General features: G+C 34.1%; 1 protein-coding gene across 1 annotated transcript in view; it reads left to right on the top strand.

The window, feature by feature from the left end:
- The window catches only part of LOC145679464 (pickpocket protein 19-like), a 44,028-nt gene extending 39,534 nt beyond the window's left edge, over nt 1–4,494 (top strand). Inside the window, exons 5-6 of the mRNA XM_081750044.1 lie at nt 1,252–1,537; nt 4,403–4,494. Coding sequence (XP_081606170.1) covers nt 1,252–1,537; nt 4,403–4,494 — 378 coding nt within the window. The remainder of the gene's footprint in view (nt 1–1,251; nt 1,538–4,402) is intronic.
- Nucleotides 4,495–23,130: the final 18,636 nt, after the last annotated feature.

Raw genomic sequence — 23,130 nt, 5'->3', positions numbered from 1 at the left:
TCGTCTTGGTCGTCGTAAATCATCAACATTTACGTTCCCTGAATTTACCCTGCAAAGTGCTAAACAGCTCAATAGCATTTATGAATGGCATGACCTGGCACTCAAGCTGCGCACCAGCGCGTCCCAAGAGTGTTCAAGTGTGTTTAGAACTCGGTTTTGGGTTGACGCCACGCCCAAATGTTTCCATGCGCTTTCCTCGAACAAAATATTTATAATATATGTCGTGTGACATGAACCATTGCTGTACTGAAACAGGTATAACCAATGCCGAATTGTGTCCCTAACGTCGGTAGCACAGAATTGTCTAGAGTTGTTTGGTATGCTTCTAAATTAATTTTCTCCGAATTGAAACCAGAGAAATAACTCCTTACAAGAAGAAAAGAAGAAACACAATTTAATGCCAGCTGTGAGTATGACAAATTTTACTCTGGGATGATACAATCCTTAATGTTCTTCGGATCTACGGCACATCCACACACGTCCATCAGATTACCAAATATGATATCTGATTCATAACTCCATAGGACGGATTTCCACTGTTCGAGAGTATAAAGGTGTCATTTTTTGCGCCACTGTAAATTACAGGTCAAACTGCGAGCTGTAATATGTGGCTCGTGATCTGCTGCTAGACTAGGAAAGGAAAGTGTGCGATCTAACAGTGGACAGCACAATTGCTTTCAACGCTGTAGGAAGTCGATAGAAAGTACTGTGCCAGAATCTCTAATGATGCTTTCCTGTCTGACTTCACCACATATTTCAAACATCGACAGCTACTATATGTCAATATTTTCCCTTTAATAGACCTGGATTGGTATCTCAAAGCTCGATATTACTTCCAACATTCGATAACATCACAGGATGTCGATCAGGAGAAATCTGAAGGGTGTTGGAAATCTCATGGAGCAAATCTCTTAGCTGAGGATTCCAATGCATATCGCTCTCTTAGTCTCACTAAGGTCACGTCGTCTGTCAATATTTACTAAACTAACTGATGTGGGTATAGTCTCGACCAACAAACATTTTATATGTTATTTGACGTGCACAAGCAACCCAATTTGTTAGGGTGTCCAGTGACTAATGGTGAAGATGAGAGGATTTGTGAAGGTGAGAATGACAATTAGAGAATAATTTTATATGGTAATTTCGAAACTAAACGAATGATGTAGTATATAAATATGATTGTACTATGCAGTTGACTTACTTAACAATTAAGCTCTTATTTACTGATATCTAATATTATCTAATTCGTAGGTATTCGTGAGCTCGCCATATGAATATCCTCAACAGCTAATCAACTATTTCAGATATATACCAAGAAAGAGACCTAACGGTGTAGTGTATTTTGTTCTTCCCTTTCAAATAGTAAGCTCCCCTGGTCTAAGAGAACTGACTGCTAAACAAAGAAAATGCTTATTCCCAGATGAGAAGAAATTGTGCACAAATAATATATACACCCGTGTGTCATGTCAGTGGAGTTGTGAATATAAAGAAGCAATTGAAAAATGCAAATGCTCGCCTCCGTTGTTTTATAATTCAGGTAAGTGCAATCAAATCTAGCATTACTTATATATATATATATATATATATATATATATATATATATATATATATATATATATATCATACACGTATTTCTTATATACATTTTTATTAGTTATATATGATTGCATCGTTGAGTTCAAAAACCGTTAATCTTCATCAAAGCTAATTTGAGAAGGGTGACAAACAAAACTAAATTAATCCATACGTGTCTGACATATAGAGTTATTTCTATTTTTGGAAAGTAGAAAAATGTCAGTTCTACTGCCCGAAAATGAAAACAGCCCTAAATGCCAGATGAGTATTGAATAATTTAGTATTGTTTATCACTCCTCTCAAATTAGCTTCGATGGACATATCCGGTTTTCGAACTCGACAATTCAATTGTATTCAACTATTCAAACCCGATCCTCAAAGACTTTACATTTAGAATTCCTGCAAAAAATATTTTTTCAATTTTTATCATTTTGTATAATTTCCTCCCATTTTACTGAGGAAATTACCATTCCATTGCATTTGAAGATTTTTCTTTTACTAACTGTGGGACCCAAAGAAATAAGATGTCAGATTAACTGAAAAACAAGAGGAATACAAGTTAACGAAACACAGATCTTTTCCTTTATTCACCCATTTTCAGAAATATATTAAAGTTTGCTTCTACGGTAGCAAACTTCCTTGTATTCCTTGCTTCTATTATTATTTCCCTATATGTTCAGATATTTTTACATTAGCTTCACTTCTCTCTCAGTCACATCGTTTAAAACAACAATACTATTCACTGTTTCCAATCCTCACTATTTGTTGACAGACATTTTATGGCGGTGGAGAGTTCTTTTAGAAATGTAGAGTTACTGAAATATGTTGAAAAAAACAGTAAAATGACTAACAAGGTATTGGTATCTATTATTCATAATACTAGTCCTCTAAATTTGTAAAATTGAAGTACAGTGATTCTTTCAGCACCGAAGTCTGTAATGAGGATCTACAGTTTAAGGAGGAATGTGAAACATTGTATTGCGTTCGAATTCTAAGACTGTTCCATCGAGAATCGAACCAGAAACTTCTGAACCGAAGGCTCATGCACTAGCCACTATAAAAACAGACAGTACTCATTGCCCTAAGGAAAGTAACCCCGTCCTTCGAAATATCCCTTTCCGATGCAAATGCTTGAAGATGTGATTTAACGTAATTTAGGTGTGCTGATTTAAAATATCAAAACCATTTCTGCCTATCACGTACAGTGTTTTTGCTATTCGCAATTGAAATTTTGTATATTTTTGTACTTTCCATAAAAAACACAATAATAGACAATATGTATAATTTGTATGGTACATAATCAAAGTGCAACGAATATACAAAACAATAATTTATGATAGAGGTTCATTTGTAAAAGGTATACATCTTACCACAAGAAAACCGGATTTTTGCCTATCACATATAATTGCTACTATATGAAATCATTTTTTCATACTTTTTTCATTTCAACACAAAGTTGACTAAAATAGACAATATCTGCAATGTGAATAGAACATGATAAAATTGTAACCAATATGCAAAAAAAAACTATTTAATCTAACACGTTCATTGCTAGAATGTATGAAGTTCACTACAAGGAGACTACTTTCTGCTGCGCTTTGATGTGTAAGAACTTTGTGTTTATTTGCCTTTGTATTTCTGGTGGGACTATCTCTCACTAGATACCAACAGTAATCTGACATCATGGCTCTACTTCGTTCATCGTCGTAGCGAATATAGGGTCCTTCATAAGCCTTCGAATTTTGGGGTCGCCCAAAACTCCTTCCTTAATTTTGGCATCCGACAGGCCTGGAAGTTTTTGACAGAGGTACCAACGGCAGGGACATTTCCTATCCAAAGTCTTAATGTACTACTTATTAATTATCAATTTTGTAAGAAAAATGCAAATAACACATTCTGGGTATCAATTAAAGGACTGTTTATAATGTTTTTTGCTCCTGACACGAACTGTTTCCTCTTGAGACACTCAAAAACTAACGAGTGTCTATCCTTGTCCCAAGATTAACACTCACACAGAAAGCACGGAAACTTTGTATAATCTACTTGTTGTCCCAATATGATAACCCATACTTTAAATAACACCATTGTAACCAACTGTGTTCGTTGTATTTAAGTTTCTGCATAATTGATAAATTATTATGTTGGATGGGTGACTGGCACTGAAGCAAGTTTATTTCCATTGTGCAAAAGAACACCTTTGAGACTTCCTTTACTCGAATCAAGAAATAGACACCGCTCCTTAGCTTCGTAAAATATTCCAAGATGACTAATCAAGCCACGGATATAATCAAGCAGCGAAACACAAGCTATTCTTCTTGAACAAAAAACTGCCTGAATTCGTACTTCATATTCCTCTAACAATATTAATTTGTTCGAGGAAGTAAAATGTTTCTCTCTTTTAAAGTTGATAATAAAAGTTCACTCCTTTCTTTAGTGAGGCCTAGGCCGCGCACCAAATCATTTAAGTCACACTGTAAAGACGCGGAGTTTTCTCTTCAACATTTCGTAGGGTAAACCATACAGTGATTGGCACCCAGATAGTAATTGGCACTTTTCCAGTTAATATTAAAATAATAAGAAAACAAATCAGTTCTTTGAATGTATTCATTAACGGATGACAACACTAGTCTTTGTTTTTATATTATGTAAAGTTTCTTTTCTGCTATTTGTGTATTAGAGTGAAGTGGGTTATGGGATAGGTGGATATATTTTCTTAAAATTAAATGTGGCCTCATATCTTATGAATTTGTTAAGGATGTTTAAAGAATATTTACCATCGTTCTGACTTATTAAATGTTACTTAAGGTTTTGTTTATTGCCATTGCAGGTCAGGGACTATCAAAATGTGCTTTCTCTTCAAACAATCTTGTAATCCATATCTCCATTGTTGAAAAAATGGTTGTGCCAATCACTGTATGAAAATGTATGTGTCTAGAGAGTAATTGGCATACCCCTGCCAATTACTATCAAATTAATATTTTGTATACAGTTACGATATAAAGCTTTTAAAAGCTTTCCATTAGGGAAAATACAAATGTACAAAATTCTCATGTTCCTACGTTAACTCTTTCTAGTTAATGGCACCCCTGCCAATTACTGTATATTGTGGTGCCAATCGCTGTAATTCAAAAATAATCAAATTGAAAAAGTTGATCACTTGAGCTCTTAGTTTCGATCACGTAAACCAGAAGTCATGGCATATTACCATAGTGCTATATAACACTAGACCAAGCGCCAGAATCTCACTATGAGGTAATTAAGTTTAATTTTTTAAAATGAATCGCATATAAATAAACTGGTGCTTGTCTTTAAAACTATCTGTAGGCAAACGCTGCTAAGAAGTGGTACTGATTTTTATTTTCATGACTTGCCAAATAGAATAAGCCATAAAACAGAAATTCTAAGAAGTGGCGTTTTACCAATTGATGCAAAACACTGTCCGTTTTTTGTTGTTTCTCAATTGAATCATTAAGTTTGGAAACCTGTGATAACCATCGAAACAAGTCTTTCCAGGATGTGGCATGTTTTCAAACTAAAGAAAAATTTAAATGCTTAATATTTTCTACAACCAGTGGGAGGAGATGACTTGTTTTCAGCCTAAATGGTGTTCCCACATCGGTTGAGCTGGAACATGCAAGAATCTCAATTTTGAAAAAAAAAGTGGAGATGATCGGTCTTCAAATTCATCAATCCAATTAATTTTTAAGGCGGCAAGTTGTGGTAATGTTAATTTTTATATCTTGTAGTGAACAGTTTATGTTGGTTAGAGAAATAGCCTAATATTCAATATGTCATGAATTGGAACTCTTACATATTATAAGCAAATTCTTGAAGATGCTCTCCAATCAGTTTTAGAAGGTATTAACAACCTTCCACCGTCGTGCCTATATAGCATGGGGATGAAATGTAAAATGACGGTCGAAGATCGCTGCTACTCACCATCTAGAATGAGTAGGTACAGGATGACGGAAAGAAACCACATTAATTGACTTTGAACTAAAACTTTGTATTTTCATTAAAGCTTGTGTACTATTGTGATTGATCGTCGACTGAATATAAACGCAAGATCACATATCTTTAAGCAGCTAGGAAGTTAACCACGATGAACTCAAACATAGCTGAGATACACGTACCTTTATACAACTGATGACTGGAACTGCTATCGATGTTCTGGACGATCTTTATATTGCTGCCAATAGTCTACAATGGTCGACTATTGTGTACCATTATCCACTATAATGGTCTGCTGAACTATTAGATCTCCTGATCTAATACTGGACTTTGAATCACAGATAAGTAACTACTGTGACATGAGTAACTATGTGAATACTCGATGTACGATGATCTCTTAGACTGAACTCTGAGACAAATGCTCTAAGACTGGTCTCCTGAGACTCATCCCCTGAGACTGATCCCAATCTCTAAAACTATAAGGTTTTATACGAATCTTCCAGACATCTTGGAATCCATTGTCGTCGACTTTCTGTATATCTCAGCTATTGGTAAAACCCGAATTACATCGTGATCAAATTCTCAGACTTACAAATTTCTGCGAACTCAACGATTATATCACAGTCAAAGTGTATCAATGTTACAATGTGACAATCTGATGACAATTCAAAAACATTACAAATACAAATTACAATATCTTACGAATTGACGACCAAGCGTCTAGCCGTAGAACATTCATTACATACACACAACATTGATGTCAACACATAAACACACACACGTGTTTACGTTACATGATAACACTTAGTTTCTTAACATTCAATTTATTAAATATACTTTCCTTTACCAAAATAATCTCTTTTTGAATAAAATCAATGACATGCCTCAACATGCCCCTCCTTCAAAATGAGAGAACTCCGTTCTCGACTCAATTTCTTCCCTGAAATTGACCGAAAACTAATTACATATATTAAAAATAATCATATATATTCAACCATCACCCTGTATATATGTTTATATTCATTTTTCACATTCGAAAGAAATCATCAAAACATTATTTATTTACAATCATTGTTTCCTTTTTTTTAAAAAAAAAAATACTTGTCAAGAGTCCTCATAAAAATATGAGCTCCTGCCATCTATTGAGTTACATATATAACTACTTGAAGCTGTGTTGCATTTCCTGTGCTCGGAACTACTCATATATATATTTTTCCGTTCTCGTTCTTGAAAAGTTTCCACTGAATTCAGTCGCAAAGTTCAACTCAGTGTTTATTGTCTCCGCATAGTTTCCACTAATACCAGTGACCATATCACTGATGCTTTCCATAAATATAATGCACTTCATTATACACTAGATATGTTGATATAAACCACTAATACACTAATGAACAACGTCTCTTGTCACTGCATGATTTTAGAACACAAAAATAAAATTTGAAAATATTATTCACTTCACTTATGGTAAGTTTGCTATCTGTACAGTTAGCAACTCTGATGCACTTCCTTCCGCAAAATGTTAAGTCAGCAACGTTTTTGACACTGATCTTGAAACCTCCACGTCTCATCCTGTTTGTCGCGTTGCTTGGATGGTTAAAGTTAACTTTAAATACGTGCTCCGCACTGTTCGTGAAAATTTCGGCAAAATGTTCACAGGACCACTACGTCGCACGGACGAATGTACAGTTTTTCTTGTTTCAAGTTTGTGACAAAATGTTTATCCGTTTTTTCTGCTTCAAAACCGGATAATTCGTGATTTGTGATACATCCCTCTTTGGTTTTGGTGCAGTGCATACCAACAATGTTCAAGTTACCTTGTGGTTCCTCTTTGTGCTTGAGATAGTGATCTGCATTTTGTTTTGTGCAAATAGTGTGCTTTTTAGTGTGGTTTTTATTTATCTCTGCATAGATTGGAAATAATCCGCAGTTTTCTACGTTACTAATATCGTCATATACCTTTTTATTCTCTACTCTTCCTTCCTGTTTTTTCTTTCTGTTAAATCTACGTAATTTAATAATTAAATAAATGATAATTATAGACGTTGCTAGTACTAAGGTTGTTAACGATGTTAAAGCAATAGCTAGTACGGTAAACTTCTTTTCCATAATACCTGTAAATATAGATAATCTAAGTGTGAAATCGCGTTCTTATTTTCCTTAAAACTAAAATAACTATATCGCGGTCTATAACTCTCTTCTGAATAATATATTCATACTTTTAGCATAGGCCTAATGTTAATGTTCATTACTCGTTCATTATTCTCTATAAAATGCATAATCGATGCATATTCTAACTAATGACTAGTGTTCTAATCACTATGTAACCTATTCGGATACAAAAATGCTATCCTTGTTACATTTTCATTCGTTTGACGCTGTTATAGTCTTTTTTTTAAGTCGTAAAATCCTACATTTTCGTGCATATTTCAGCTTTTAAATACACTTTATTACTAGTTTTAACGTTGTTTGTAGGTACAGTTATCTTTATTGATGTTCAATCTATCTTATTTTTACATTCCAACACTCTCTGTACTTAGAAATCATTCATAAAGCATCAAAATCATTGTGAACACAAGTAACTAGTCACCAATGGGCGGGACTTGTTGCTACGCTGGCGGCCATCTTCTCGTAAACCACGCCCCTTAGCAACCGCTCTTCGCTTGCATGAGCGCACGGAGCCATCGCCAGGATTCAGTCGTCTCGTAAGTAGTATCTTTTAGAAAACAGAAAACTACACAACTGAATCTACATGAATACTGAAGACATTCATGCACTGAATACAATAACTTATTATTATACAAATAATCTATACGCCAATTGATCATTTGATAATAATAATAAATCAATAATTCCTCTCTAATTTTTTAAAAAAAACGTGAATTTAGAAAATGAATTTTGATAAAAATAATGTGTTTTCATATAACTTAACAATGATTATAGACATGATGCATTATGATTGTATTCTATTTCCGACTATTTCTCGTCTATTATCTATGATTTTCCTACTTTTCTATTGAAACTATTTACTTCTTTTTTAACGACTTTTCCTACTTTTTTCGTACTTTTAACGACTTATTATTGTAGATTTGTAAGCTTACTTGAACTAGTTTATAACACTAGCATCTACTTTATCTATGATTTGTCTATTTATCTAACTTTACTAATAGACAACTTTTCTATTTTTCTTCTTTTCGCTTTTGTTTTCTATAGCTTGAAGCTACTGATTTCACTAATATTCTGATGTTATTTAACTTAGCTATTATCTATTTACATGCTTTTATCTATGCTTATCTATGATGATCTATTATCTATGCTTATTTTCTGTTGCTTCTTTTCAACCAAAACAAAGAGTTTTGCCGTATTAGTACTACGTAACCATTTTTTTTCAACGATTTAATCGTTTTTCACCGACTCAACTAGACCAATCCTAGTTTTATCTAGGATGACATTACCAAAGGCACTCACAAACTCACGACTACTTCCTGCTGTAGGTAAGTATGTCTACATATTACCAATTGTCTTAAATATTAATCCGATATTTCTTTTCAGATTTTTATTGCAACTTAGATTTTTTTTAAAAAAAACTCCATTCTTCTTCATATCCATAAATGTAAAAACTTTTTTTTTTCATAACCCAAGGCACATACGATATTGATTTACATACTACGCTTACTTTATTATTACTTTTTGATGATTTTTATTATTATGATTATTATTATTATTATTATTATTATTATTATTATTATTATTATTATTATTATTATTATTATTATTATTATTCCTGATTTTGAATTTTATACTTCCGTATTGCTCTATAAAGCCTACAATACAATACTAATAACAATATTGTTGTCAAAATTAATGATATTATTACTCCAAAAATTACATACATGATATAGTCTGTTTTTAAATGTAGTTCTGGGATCGAAGTATCGACTTTCAATTTTAACAATTTTTCAGTTAAACTATTTAGCTCTTGCGTATGCAAGGTAAAATTTATTTGTCTCTCAGTCCAATTACCGATCAATTTAATGTGTTTAATTTGAATCTGAATTATCCGTTTAGATGGAATGACCAGCTCTCCAATTATTATGTTATCAAATTTATCATAGTTTATGAAATTAGATTTAGCTTTGGTTTGATCAAGTTTTGTTGAAGTAACTTCTTGATGTACACCCACTTTTGTCATGTACGCTTCTTCAATAGAAGAATACATCACACCAGCGTGTGTATATCTGAATATCACATTCCCCAAAAATTTTTCCGAATTTTGCTGGCATCCTCCTAGAGATTTATTTAAAATAATATTATTCAAACATTTCGATTCATGGTCCATAGTTATGCTCTCACAAAAATATAGAAAACTTTTAAATTCGCATTTACTTTTATCCAATGAGTGAAATTTACCTTCAGCCAAATAGACTGCTTCCGGTAATTGATAAAATATTCTTGTGTTATTTATTAAGTAGCCCATTGATGTTACGTCATACATTATTGAAATGCTAGTATCATATATTATCGGAGTCTTTATTATTAAATCAACATTATTATCTTCGTAATGGTATTTTACTAGATATACGCTAGACATTTGGTAAAACATTCCAATGTCTGACCTATAAATAGTATTTTTCAAAACATCATGAAAATTAATTAACTTTTTAACATCAGCCTTAGATAATATATATGTTAACTCATTATTTAAAATGCTATTTACTATTTTATTTACTCTCTCCTGTACAAGATGAACAAACAAGTTTGCCATTATCCTGCGTTGTGATTGATGCAAATAACAGTATAGCTCCTGAATTTTATTTTTAAAATCTTGCAACACCTGTTGTACTTTTACGACTACCCCGTGGACTACTGTTATCTCATTATTAAATGATTCTTTTAGATTTTTAATTTCATTAGTTAATACATTCTCATGTTTACTTAACTTATCAATAGACTGAGACAATTGTTTATTATGGATTAAATTATACGTCGATAAACCAATGGACGACAATCCCAGTAACCACGAAAATATAAATCTTTTGTTTCTGTGATTACTATTACATCTCGTTCTACCATTTTCATAAACAAAATGGCATGGCAATAAATTTACTATATTCTGTCTAAACTCTCTCACTTTTACTGCATAATCATTTAAAATCTCGTATGCGTCAGTACATTTGTCGTGTACTGGCACTGATTCTTGAAAATTTAAATGCATTTTAACGGTCGTAAACACCATGTTCGTCGCATGAACAGCATAAGCATTCTGTGTCAATGCTAGTCCAATATCTGATAACGTAATTTGTTGATGTTCTTCTTCAGCTACCCCAATACTAATCAATAGTACTAGACAAACGACAATCTTGACCATGATGATAACTGTAACAATTAAAACTTAGAATTACTATTCTGAATTTACTTATTTATTTTAATTATTTCTATATCTCTTATTTATTTAATACTTATGTTTTCATTTATTTAGTTTACTGTGTATGTGTACCTTGGATTATTTTACCAATTTAAATATATTTACTAGATATCTCTCTAATTTAAACAAAAAAAATTCTCTAATTTCCTAGTCACTTTCCGCTCTGTAAACAATATACTTTTACCAGTTAGGGATTTTAGATGGAAATCAACATTTACTTTGATTTCGGGACACGGACTTTTGTTGATAAACAGCGGTCCACCTCGCTGTTTCACTGACAAAATCATATTGTTTACAGATACCTAAAAAAAATATTAAACTTGTCTACTAAAAACTTATTCGTGTTTTCATAGTTGCAAAAACTTTTTTTTTCTGTGATGTAGTCCTTTTGAAAAAACTTTTTGGTTTTTCCCACGCGTTGTTTTTTTTTTTCATTAGACATCACTGTCTAAATCCGATTCTTCTTCTGGTCTATCCGAATCTTCCTCATTTGCACCTACAAATGGTTTCAAACGTCTTATGTCAACAGAATCTGTCTTCTCTTGTCCTTTCTTAGTCTCGTATCTCACTTTATATGAGTTATTATTCAACTTTTGCACTATTACTCCTCGAATGTTATATCGCTTTCCAAAACAAGCTGGAATGCCTGCTCTTGGCATTTCACGAATCCAAACTTTTTGTCCCACGTCGAAGTTTGGTTGAGAGAACTTCTTCTCAATTTGTTTCTTTTGGGATTTGAACCGCTTCTGCAAATTCTGATACGCGATCTTCCTGGCTTTTTTTACATTTCGTATTCGCTCTTCGTTTTCCACATACTCACAAGGTATGTCCAGATCCTGTTCCAAGAACGTTCTGGGTTCACGCCCTGTAAGCAAATAGTAAGGCTAGTGTTTTGTCCCGTCATGAATCTGTGTATTCATGGTAAACACAATTGAAGGTAAGATCTCGTCCCAGTTTGTAAACTCACGGTCTATATAGTGCTTCATAATTTGTTGAATTGACCCGATGGCTCTCTCCGATATTCCAATATTATAATGGGCATCTGTATTGGCAAAATTTAACCGCATACCAAACCGTTCAGCCATCTCTTCCATCACTCGGCTCCGGTGTGTGCTATGCCGGTCCATCGCAAGAATTTCAGGAATCCCATGTTTTGTAATTATTTCTTCAAAAATTGCTTCTGCTATAATTTCAGAAGTTATAGCAGGAACTGCTCTTGCAATTACGTATCGAGTAGCGCTGTCAACAAATACAATAACATATTTATTCCTGTGATTCTTCGATCTTTTAAACGGCCCAATCTCATCCATAGTTACATGCTGGAATGGCATATAACTCGGGTATGTTTGCGGATGCAGTGGTGTCCTACCAGCTTTACGTTTCTGGATTTGGCAACTGATGCACTGGCTGACGTTCTCTTGGAAAAATCTTTTCATGTTTGGGAAATAGATGGATTTCAATGCTCGATTATAACACTTCGTGTAGGAATAATGTCCTCCTCCGTATATCGAACAATGCAAGTTTTTGAAAACTTGTTCCCGCAAAGAAAAAGGAATGCATTATAGGAATTTCTTCCCATTAGCCATCTTTTGAGTTCTGAAAAGTTTTCCGTCCTTAATTTCATACCAGCGTGCCTGTTTTTCTGCTTTTTCATCTGCTTCTTCCGGATGTTCTATAGCCTTCATTATTGCAACTCAGCCACATTCACATCTTCGTCGAACGTGATGTTGACTTCAAGGTCTTCCGTCTTGACTGGTAATGCATCTAGATCGATGTCTTCATCAGTTGGTTGGATGTTCGTGTTTCTTGATAATACATCGCTAGGATTTTTCTCTCCTGGACAATGTACTGGCGTGTACTGATACTGCGCCATCTCTAAACTATACCGTAACAGTTTCGGCGATAATTTTGGCGTTGTTTGAAGGTATTTTATACACCTGCAATCAGTGTATAGCTCAAATTCTTTATTGTACAAATAATAGTTAAATGCTTTGAAAGCACTAACTACGGCCAAAATTTCTAGTTCCACTATATGTCTTCGTGTTTCGTTTGGTCTCAATACTCTGCTATAATACGCTATAGGTGTCCACTCTCCATTCAATTGTTTCTGCATTAGTACAGCCCCTATTGATTTTGTAGATGCATCCGTATACACTCTAGTTTCCAGCTTTTCACGGAAAGGTGCCAATAAAGGTGCACTCATCAACGCTTCTTTTAGTTTTTCAAAACTAAGTTGGTGTTCTTCCGTCCACACAAATTTATGGTTTTTTCTTAATAATTGTTGGAAATTAGATGTCATTTCCGCGTAGTTTTTACAAAACTTCCTCACATAATTAGTCAACCCAAGGAATGATTTCAACTCTTTCGCGTTTGTAGGTGGCTTACAAGCTTTTATTGCTTGAATCACTTTAGGACTGATTTCGTAACCAGCTTCGCTCACGATGTGACCTAAAGCCATTACTTTCTCTTCCATGAAGTGACATTTCTCTACTGATAACTTTAAACCATATTTCCTTAACCTTTGAAAAACTGAGTGTAACACAGATACCATTTTCTCCTGATTGTTTACATATAAAAATATATCATCCATGTAAAATGACACCGCCTCCGGATGAACGTTAGCTAATGTCATTGCCATGATTTTTGTATATATAGCGGGAGATTGGATGTATCCCATCGGTAATTTCGAGTATTGATACGCTCCTACGCCTGGAATATTGAATGCTGTATACTTCCTAGAATCCTTAGAAATTGATACCGTATGATAGGCACTCTTAATGTCCAACACACTAAAGTATTTGTGACCACCCATACTTGTAAGAATTTGATGGATAGGCGGCAACGCCACGGAATGGAACCGTACGTGCCGATTCAGCAATCTACAATCCAAGCAGGCCCTAATCGATCCGTTTGGCTTCTTTACGAACAACATCGGTGAGTTATACGAGCTATTACTTTCCTCGATGATATTTTGTTCGAGTAAAATGTTTATCTGTTCTTTAACTTTGTCTTTCATAGCTATAGGTATTGGATACTGTTGACGTCGAAACGGAACTTCCGTTTCCAACTCTATCTTATGTTCTACTCCCTTGACTCTTCCTAATTCATTTTCTCGCCACGCAAAAACATCTGCGTAATCGTAGCACAATTTCTCTAATTTCTTTTTGATTTCTGGTTTGGTATTATTGCCAAATTTTAACCGTGATTTATCGTAGTTTTTTCTCGCCTCTAACACTTCTTCAATTTCATCCTCTGATAATCCTTCTTTTCTTAATTCCGATTCATTCATGCATGCTTCTGCATCTCCAATTTTTAAATTTTTCGTCAACATGATCGTCTTATTTGACGGATTGATTACTTCTAAACACTTATTTTCATTCGACAATATTACTCTAGGGACAAATATGTTATATTGAGATTCTAACAATTTATCTGGCTCTAATAGAAATTCATTGTTCGCCCAAGAATTAACTAGGTTAACTTCGACAGTTGTCCTAGTTCTTGGTAACAACTTCATCCTATGACCAAGAACCCATTTTGGCTTTAAACTTGATTTTATACTAATTGCAACATTATCAGAAACTGTTCTGGTTTCCTGATCGTTTCTATAATGTTTAATTGGTTTTCCAAATCTTTGAACAATAATTTTACTAGTTCCATAATCAATTCTACAATTTTGCGTTTGCAAAAAATCATTCCCAAGCAACATTTGATATGGGAAGTCTTTTATTATCCTAAAAGCCTGATGAAACGTTTGATTTAAAATTTTGAACTTAATTATGGCTAATTTGTTAATTACCAGCGTGTTCTGCGTGATCCCTTTGATCTTAGTTTGTTGTGGGATTATTTTCGCACTCGGTGGCACTAATTATTGAAATTTGCGACCCACTATCGAGTAATGCTTTAATCTGTCTATCATCGATTTCTAATGGTAAATATACCATGTTGTTGTCTAAATTAACTGAGGCAATTATTTCTCTTATTCGGCCATTTCGATTGCCTGTAAATGCGCCTCTCCCATTTACAGATGTGTTCCGTTTAAATTACTCGGACCTGGTGTTTGATAGTAAGTAGTACCATTTACTTGTGCTGGTACCACTTGCACAAATCTCTGCTGATTCGGATTTTCGAAACTATAAGATTGGTGACAACACGAATTCTGACAATTTCCTTGCCAGTTTCCTTGTTGACCACGTCCTCTATTATTTCTCCAATAATTACCTCGATTACCACGATTATTGTAATATCCATTATTTCCTCTATTGTTATTTTGACTTCTGTTACTATTACTATACCAATTCTTATTCTTATTTCCACGGTAATTATTTCGGTTACTACCTCTATTTTGCCTATTATTTCTATAATACTGATTTTTCCCTTGTTTTCTAACGTTATTCTCTTGTTTCTCCTCGTCTTGTGTTTTTGCCGATAATGCAAGCTGTAATTTGTCTATCTTCTTTTCTAATTCCGCGATTTGTGTAATACTCTGAGGTTCTTGTTTGATCTTACTCTCTTCTTTATGTTTTCTTACAACTACGTGATCTGAATCAGATCCACTCTCGTCATCTTCTACTTGCTCCCTAATTTTCTTAACAAGATCTTTGATTGTGACTTTACCGGATTCTTTTTTCACACGCTTTGCTATTTTACACTTATTCTTTTCTATCTTCTGCAAATCCTCCACGAATTTGTCTAAGCTAGAGTATTCTCGCGTTCCGACCTTTTCCATATAGTATGGATGTAGACCTCCAACTATAATACCTATCTTCTTAATATCATTCATTTTTGAATTTAGTCGTTCACAAAGAACGAGCATGTCATAAACGTAATTAATTACAGCTTCGTCTTCATGCTGTAACCGCTCCTTAATTCTATCTTCAATATCTATTGTTACATTAGATTTCGTAAACTCGTCTATTATTTCCGACTGCAACTGTTTATACTGTATTTCTGCCGTGTTTCTCCGTTTCAGGAACAATTTAATCCATTGCCTCCCTACTCCTTTGAAAATATTGGGCAGTAATTCCTTTCGTTTGCTCTCGGCGATGCCTGCCATTTGACAAGCATCGTCAAATTCATCGAAAAACGACACGATGTCATTATCGTTCTTTAGATCGAATTTAGGCAGTTTATTAATATCTGCATAAAACGTAATGTTAGACGCCATCGTAAAATTCTTATTTTCACTATTTACTAACTTCGGATCTAAAGTTATGATTGACGGAAAGTCTTCCGATACAGATTTCGTCACCGGACTACTTGGGAAATTAAAAACTGGTTCTTTACTCAAAACCATTTTAGGACTCGCGACTTTATCGTGACTACAATAAGTATTTTGTCTTTCTGGTGTCCTCACACCAAATAAATTCACATCAATATTTATTCCCTTACTCGCTTTCTGTGCTCTAGTCAATACAGTTCTTTCATTCATTTAACTTAATACTTAATTCAACTTTAATTACGAAGTGAGGGTTAACGTATTACTTATTCTACTTGAGTCAATTGCCTTAGTTATTCGAGATCCGAACCAACTCTCATCTTTGAGTGGTGAACGATTATAATACAAACTCTTAACATACTAAATAACTTAAATATAAACCAAACTTAACCATAACCTATTAAAATATATTCTTAACACTAAAATTATTCCATTTCGGGATTCGAGTCATAGCTAATTTCACCATAAGATTGGTGCGACCTACTTTTAGCACTGTTCGGAAATCGAACCAAAATATCTCCACCATAAAACTGCCCTGGAATCGCTACAAAAACCAGCATCTCTACCATAAAACTGGTGTGAACTACTCTAAAATACACACCCCGGGTCTCGAACCGAAAGCATCTCCACCATAACAACCTTCCACCGTCGTGCCTATATAGCATGGGGATGAAATGTAAAATGACGGTCGAAGATCGCTGCTACTCACCATCTAGAATGAGTAGGTACAGGATGACGGAAAGAAACCACATTAATTGACTTTGAACTAAAACTTTGTATTTTCATTAAAGCTTGTGTACTATTGTGATTGATCGTCGACTGAATATAAACGCAAGATCACATATCTTTAAGCAGCTAGGAAGTTAACCACGATGAACTCAAACATAGCTGAGATACACGTACCTTTATACAACTGATGACTGGAACTGCTATCGATGTTCTGGACGATCTTTATATTGCTGCCAATAGTCTACAATGGTCGACTATTGTGTACCATTATCCACTATAATGGTCTGCTGAACTATTAGATCTCCTGATCTAATACTGGACTTTGAATCACAGATAAGTAACTACTGTGACATGAGTAACTATGTGAATACTCGATGTACGATGATCTCTTAGACTGAACTCTGAGACAAATGCTCTAAGACTGGTCTCCTGAGACTCATCCCCTGAGACTGATCCCAATCTCTAAAACTATAAGGTTTTATACGAATCTTCCAGACATCTTGGAATCCATTGTCGTCGACTTTCTGTATATCTCAGCTATTGGTAAAACGTTGGTTTCACCCGAATTACATCGTGATCAAATTCTCAGACTTACAAATTTCTGCGAACTCAACGATTATATCACAGTCAAAGTGTATCAATGTTACAATGTGACAATCTGATGACAATTCAAAAACATTACAAATACAAATTACAATATCTTACGAATTGACGACCAAGCGTCTAGCCGTAGAACATTCATTACACACACACAACATTGATGTCAACACATAAACACACACACGTGTTTACGTTACATGATAACACTTAGTTTCTTAACATTCAATTTATTAAATATACTTTCCTTTACCAAAATAATCTCTTTTTGAATAAAATCAATGACATGCCTCAACAGTATGGAAACCAAAACAGCCTCAAAGTTGTGCGGTATATCAAGATCTACATTGTAATTCCGTTAAAAAATCTAAATTGCAGAGTACAGGGAGTGTTCTGGCTGAAAAAGGTGCCAACACGTCCATTAAGTTAATGCTAAAGATTCAATAACAGTAATGTTTAAATTTAACGCTAACGGTTATATAACTCCATCAATGATAGTGTACCCTTATGCCCATGTTCCGAAAGATGTGGCCAAGTCTGTTCCAAAGGGATGGGGTGTTGGACATAGTAACAACTTTTGGATGAAAGATGATGAATTCTACGAATACATTTCTAATGTGTTGTACAAACAACAAAATGTTAAATTTCCAATCATTTATTTTGTTGATGGATATAAGACGCACCTAACGTACCAGTTGAGTCCGCTATGTTGTGAGTTACACATAGAATTTATTGCTTTGTATCCAAATGCAACTCGAGTACTTCAAACAACACATGTTGCAAAATTTCGTCCAATAAAGTATGGGTAGAGAAAAGTGGTTCTGAATTGAGGGAATAACCTTGCCGATGCAATGTGAATAAGCCGAATTTTGCTTTTCTTCTCAAAGAAATAGTGGATAATTATATTTCTCAATCAACTATTAAAAAAGGCTTTCCCTCTTTTGGCTTGTTTCCCTCTGACCCAGAGAGTATGGACTATAGCAAATGCGTTAGGAACACATCTACGTCCTCACCAATTTTTGCTGAACATTTTTGTGCGGAAACAAACGAAGCCATTGTCTTAACACCTGAGCAGTTCTCAGACATTGTAAGACTAGATGTATTGCAATAGTTGGAAAACACTAAAGTGGAGAAAGGCTCGGAAAAGAATCGTAGTGTGGAAATGTCAACCTTATATTGTTTGTGGAGACATTTCAAAACATCTATACAAAACAATAACCCAGATTCATTAGGGAAAGGAAATAATCCAACTGTTCTTCAACATTCTCTAGCAGAGGACCCGTCAGTGAATTAAAAAGAAGAATCATCAGGTGCCATCATATACGAACAACAAGCAAACACAAATACTCGTGATTAAAATAACTCCAACAAGGTTAGACCATCATTATTTTCTGGGATTGCAAATGTAGAGACATTTGAGAATGGAAACAGTGCATTGTGTTTAGAATGTGCTGAGACGAGTAAAGGCGTAAGCAGAGAGTTGAAAACGCAATTTAAATTATGCGTCATTTGATCATCTGCATTGGCCATAGACACCTAAGCGCAAAGGGGAACGCAATATAGAGCGCCTACCATTTGTTGTCACCTCAGAGAAATATCAAGAAATGATAATAGAGAAGGAAACCCGGAAGAAGCAATTTGAAGAATTAAAAGGTAAGCGGAAAAGAACGAGAGAGGAGTCCAAGGCAGAAAAGAAAAGGGAAATACCAACAAAAATAGGATTAAAGATTGTACAGCCAGAAATGAATCGAAAAATTGTACAGCCAGAGAGAAACCAGAAATAGATTAGGGTAGTGCCAGAACCGGAAGCATCTCTCCTCAGAATTCAAAACAGGAGCAAACTGTAAAGAGAAATTTGTTCGGTGTACAAATGAATGTAAGTAAGAACTCCAATAAATCATGTCGAAAATGTTCACTACCGTTAAACGCTTACAACATGATAACACGTTCTTTGTGTAGAAGTAGTTTTAATTTATAGTCTATTGCATTCCTAGAGACCGCAAGATTCATATTCCAGAAGACCTACAAGATGATGATTTTGCGTGTCATATTTGCCATGTTCTGGACGATGATAGTAAAGATATAGATATACCAGGTTATGATGATAGTGAGTAATATCATTCAGTCTCTGCAATACAAATCGTGCAACCCTTATTTCTCGTTTCTTTCTTTCATATTAAAAAAATATTAAGAGCTAGAAAGCATTGGTCATTTTGGATACGTTTAAATGTTTTTATTTGTAGAACGTTCTAAAAAATTTTAAGTGATTTCTCGTAATTATTGGTCAAAGAGTAACCTGATAGTGTTATATTTTAGCACATAATGTAAAAATATGTTGTCCTTTATAAATAAAACCCATTTAAGTTGCGGATTACTAACAGTGCCAGTCACTATAGGAATAAGTGCCAATTACTGCATTTTCGGTACCAATCACTATAGTTTTATACTTGTGTTCACTATAAGTTCTACAAACATTTTCTGCTTCTGAAATACGTAAAAAATACTCGTTCGCAGTAATTAATATGAATTAATGTATATTTAGAGAAAAAATCAAGATAACATATTTAAAAAGATGAAAGAAAGAGACATCTCTTTTAAAAAATCCTTAAAGTACCAATCACTGTTTGGTTTACCCTATAAAGGTATCATCATTACCATCTTCCGCACTTGAAGATGACGAAGACACAATCTCTGGTAACTATAGGGGTAGTTTTGGGACAGTAATATCGGGTGTATGGTGTGCGGGGTATATGGCGGATGGAAGGCTCAGATACAAAATGTGCCTTTTGTTTTTCGAATTGAAACCGGATACTTTATATACACTAAAATAACAGTTGTCAACATGATTTCTTTGTTCCCGTCTAGTCATTAGAATTCCGAATGATATTGATGGCAATAGCCCTTTACACAACTCCCGCGGATTTTCTACACACGTTTAACGCACAATATGAGGTGCGAAATTCTTCTTCTGATCACCTAACTTCATATGAAAATATGCCAAGTACAAACGTTTTATCAATGGCGCAATACTTCGCTTCTCTTCATTAATTGTATTATGACCCGATTGGATATATAACAGAAAGAGTTTGGATTGGTCACACATTTTAACCTCCGAAAATCACTGCCAGATGTCATTTTTAAAATAAACTCACTCACGGATCGAATTCAAGTGCACGTTGTAACTTGCAGGCAAAGGTGTGACACACTTTCCCAGTATCCTCTCTCAGACAAACGAACTTGGCTTATTGACCTTGTCTTTCACTGCGCATGTGGGAACTAAACTGTTGTATTTGTTGTTTGGGTGTTACTTGATAATTACCTAATCCAGTCCAAAACAGAGGACATACAATATTTTATCCAAGACATGTCCATACCTGTATTCCATACTCCCAATCCAAACATTATATTTGAAAGCCAAGCTCCATTAGAATAAACATGAGAAGACTTGTGACAAATCTATACGTGATACGAAACAAGTGGTATTATTTTTTTACATAAATACACAAAATCTAACGTATATCACATAGAATAACTTTTGTGGGAAAATCTTCGCAGGCCGGTTATAACCTACAGTCTCACTACAGAATTCTGAAAATTGGGTTCCCAGATATACATTATATATATATATATATATATATATATATATATATATATATATATATATATATATATATATTTCCATTGGTACATATTTGGAAGGAAATATCCTGCAATTGCTATGGATTTCCCGTTTTGTGTATTTTTTGCCTGGTGAGATTTTGGAGCATGCTAGGGGAATGAGCAAAGACTAGGATTGATCATGCAGAGTGTGAGAAATGGCAACAAATCTTACAGTGTGAGGCAGAGAAATAAAATATCCATCACGTAAACGGCGAAGACCAAGTCATTCAAGCCCCAGACAAAAAATAACTATAAAGAAAGCTTGAGTAATAGAAATGCTACTGCATGGTACATACATTAAAAGTAACAAATGTAGGCCGATGACTGGAAAACGGAAAAAAGAAAGGAAAAATATTAAAATAAATTACTTTTGGGTAAAAAAGTGATCCGATCTCCGTTGGGCGAGTGTTAATTTAACTTCAGGGACCCGCGCCCTACTGCAACCCCTTAGAGGATTGTCCCAGAGCCATGTTGTATGTCTGCGTAACCTGTTTTCTTTAAAAAAAAATGATTTTCTCCTTTGTCAAAATTTATTCTCTTTTATTTTATTAAGTGTTCAATGGTTGTTTGTAATGTTGTATTCCTAAACTGACAACGTTTGACACTTCATCGTAGCCAGAAGAACAGATTCTGTTATAAGTTTATAGTACAACATAAATTATGAGGGTTTCCCTTTCCTACCTGCAAAATAAGAGTTCTGTAAAAATAATGTATATATTAATATAGATTACGGAAAATTTTAAGCCCGTGGTTCTCAGTGGGAAATGTACACCTTAGTTCCCTATTGCTTTCCGCAACCAATTGTTAATGATCAAATATAGTTCAATTTCTTATCCTATTTGTCATGTCTTTTTCTCTATTATCAGAAATGTTGTTTGACATAATGAATGATGTTGCTTATTACATGTTAGAATGTATGGTATTACAGAAAGTGCACAGTACTTTGGGACACATTCCCACATTTGTGAAACTAAGGATTTTCTATATTCAATCGTTTATTTCATTAAGAGGTTGAAAGAAAATCCGTTTGTGCTTTTTAGATGATTAGACTCACAAAACGATTCAAATACTTTTTTTTATTATTCAAACTACTCATGAGAGTTACAAGGAAATCAATCTCATATACTTTAATCATCTGGGTTCCGAACGTTTCGATTATATCAATTCTATTTCTCTTTAATTTTTTTTTTTAGATTGTGGGTTTCTTACGACAAACCGATATTGATTTCGTATCAAGAACATTTTGCATATTATGTGTTCTATACTTTACATGTATATTAAACATACGATAATTTATGCACGTTATTTTGCAGGCACTTTCAAATCATGCAAAGTAAAAGATTTATCCTGCATTCAACGTTTCACTGGTGAGAATTTTCCGATATATTTTAGTTTTAATATCTGTATTAGAAACGTAGTACCAAATTAAACTTCTTTAATGCAGACAGACTTTATATATATACAGTATTAATGTTTGGCTCATCCAGATTTCAAATATGAGTAAAATATTAAAACATGACCCACACACGTTCACAAATAAAACAATAGTGTAGAAATGAATGCATTATTGAAATTTTATTTGCGAAGTAAGAGTATGAAGAAACTATCGTTAGAACTAAAATTGTGCACAAACACGCACAAAAAAAAAACACTTTCATCTGCAATCAAAGTCTTGCTGCTGTAACATTTTATGTTAATGGAACACAATTTCAGTGTCCATATTAAATTCGTTTCTAGTAATTTATAAGGAAAGTTTTCAAATTGCTTGTAGAATTATCAATTTCTAACAGTGTAAATCGACATCTTATTACGGTATTTAATAAATTGTATTCTTTTAGAAACCCAATTTACTTCCTTTGTTATTCAAGATACTGCAAAGTGATGTGGATTCCATCAGTGATTCGAAAACTAACTTTCCTCCTTTCCAAAACTTCAACTGTAAGAGTGCCCGTGTCCACTTCCATATTAATATTAACAG

Source organism: Thermobia domestica, chromosome 2, assembly GCF_964235325.1.
Source record: "Thermobia domestica chromosome 2, izTheDome1.hap1.1, whole genome shotgun sequence".
NCBI lineage: Eukaryota > Metazoa > Arthropoda > Insecta > Zygentoma > Lepismatidae > Thermobia > Thermobia domestica.
The sequence above is the reverse complement of the archived record's forward strand: the minus strand, read 5'-3'. Positions and strand labels throughout refer to the sequence as shown.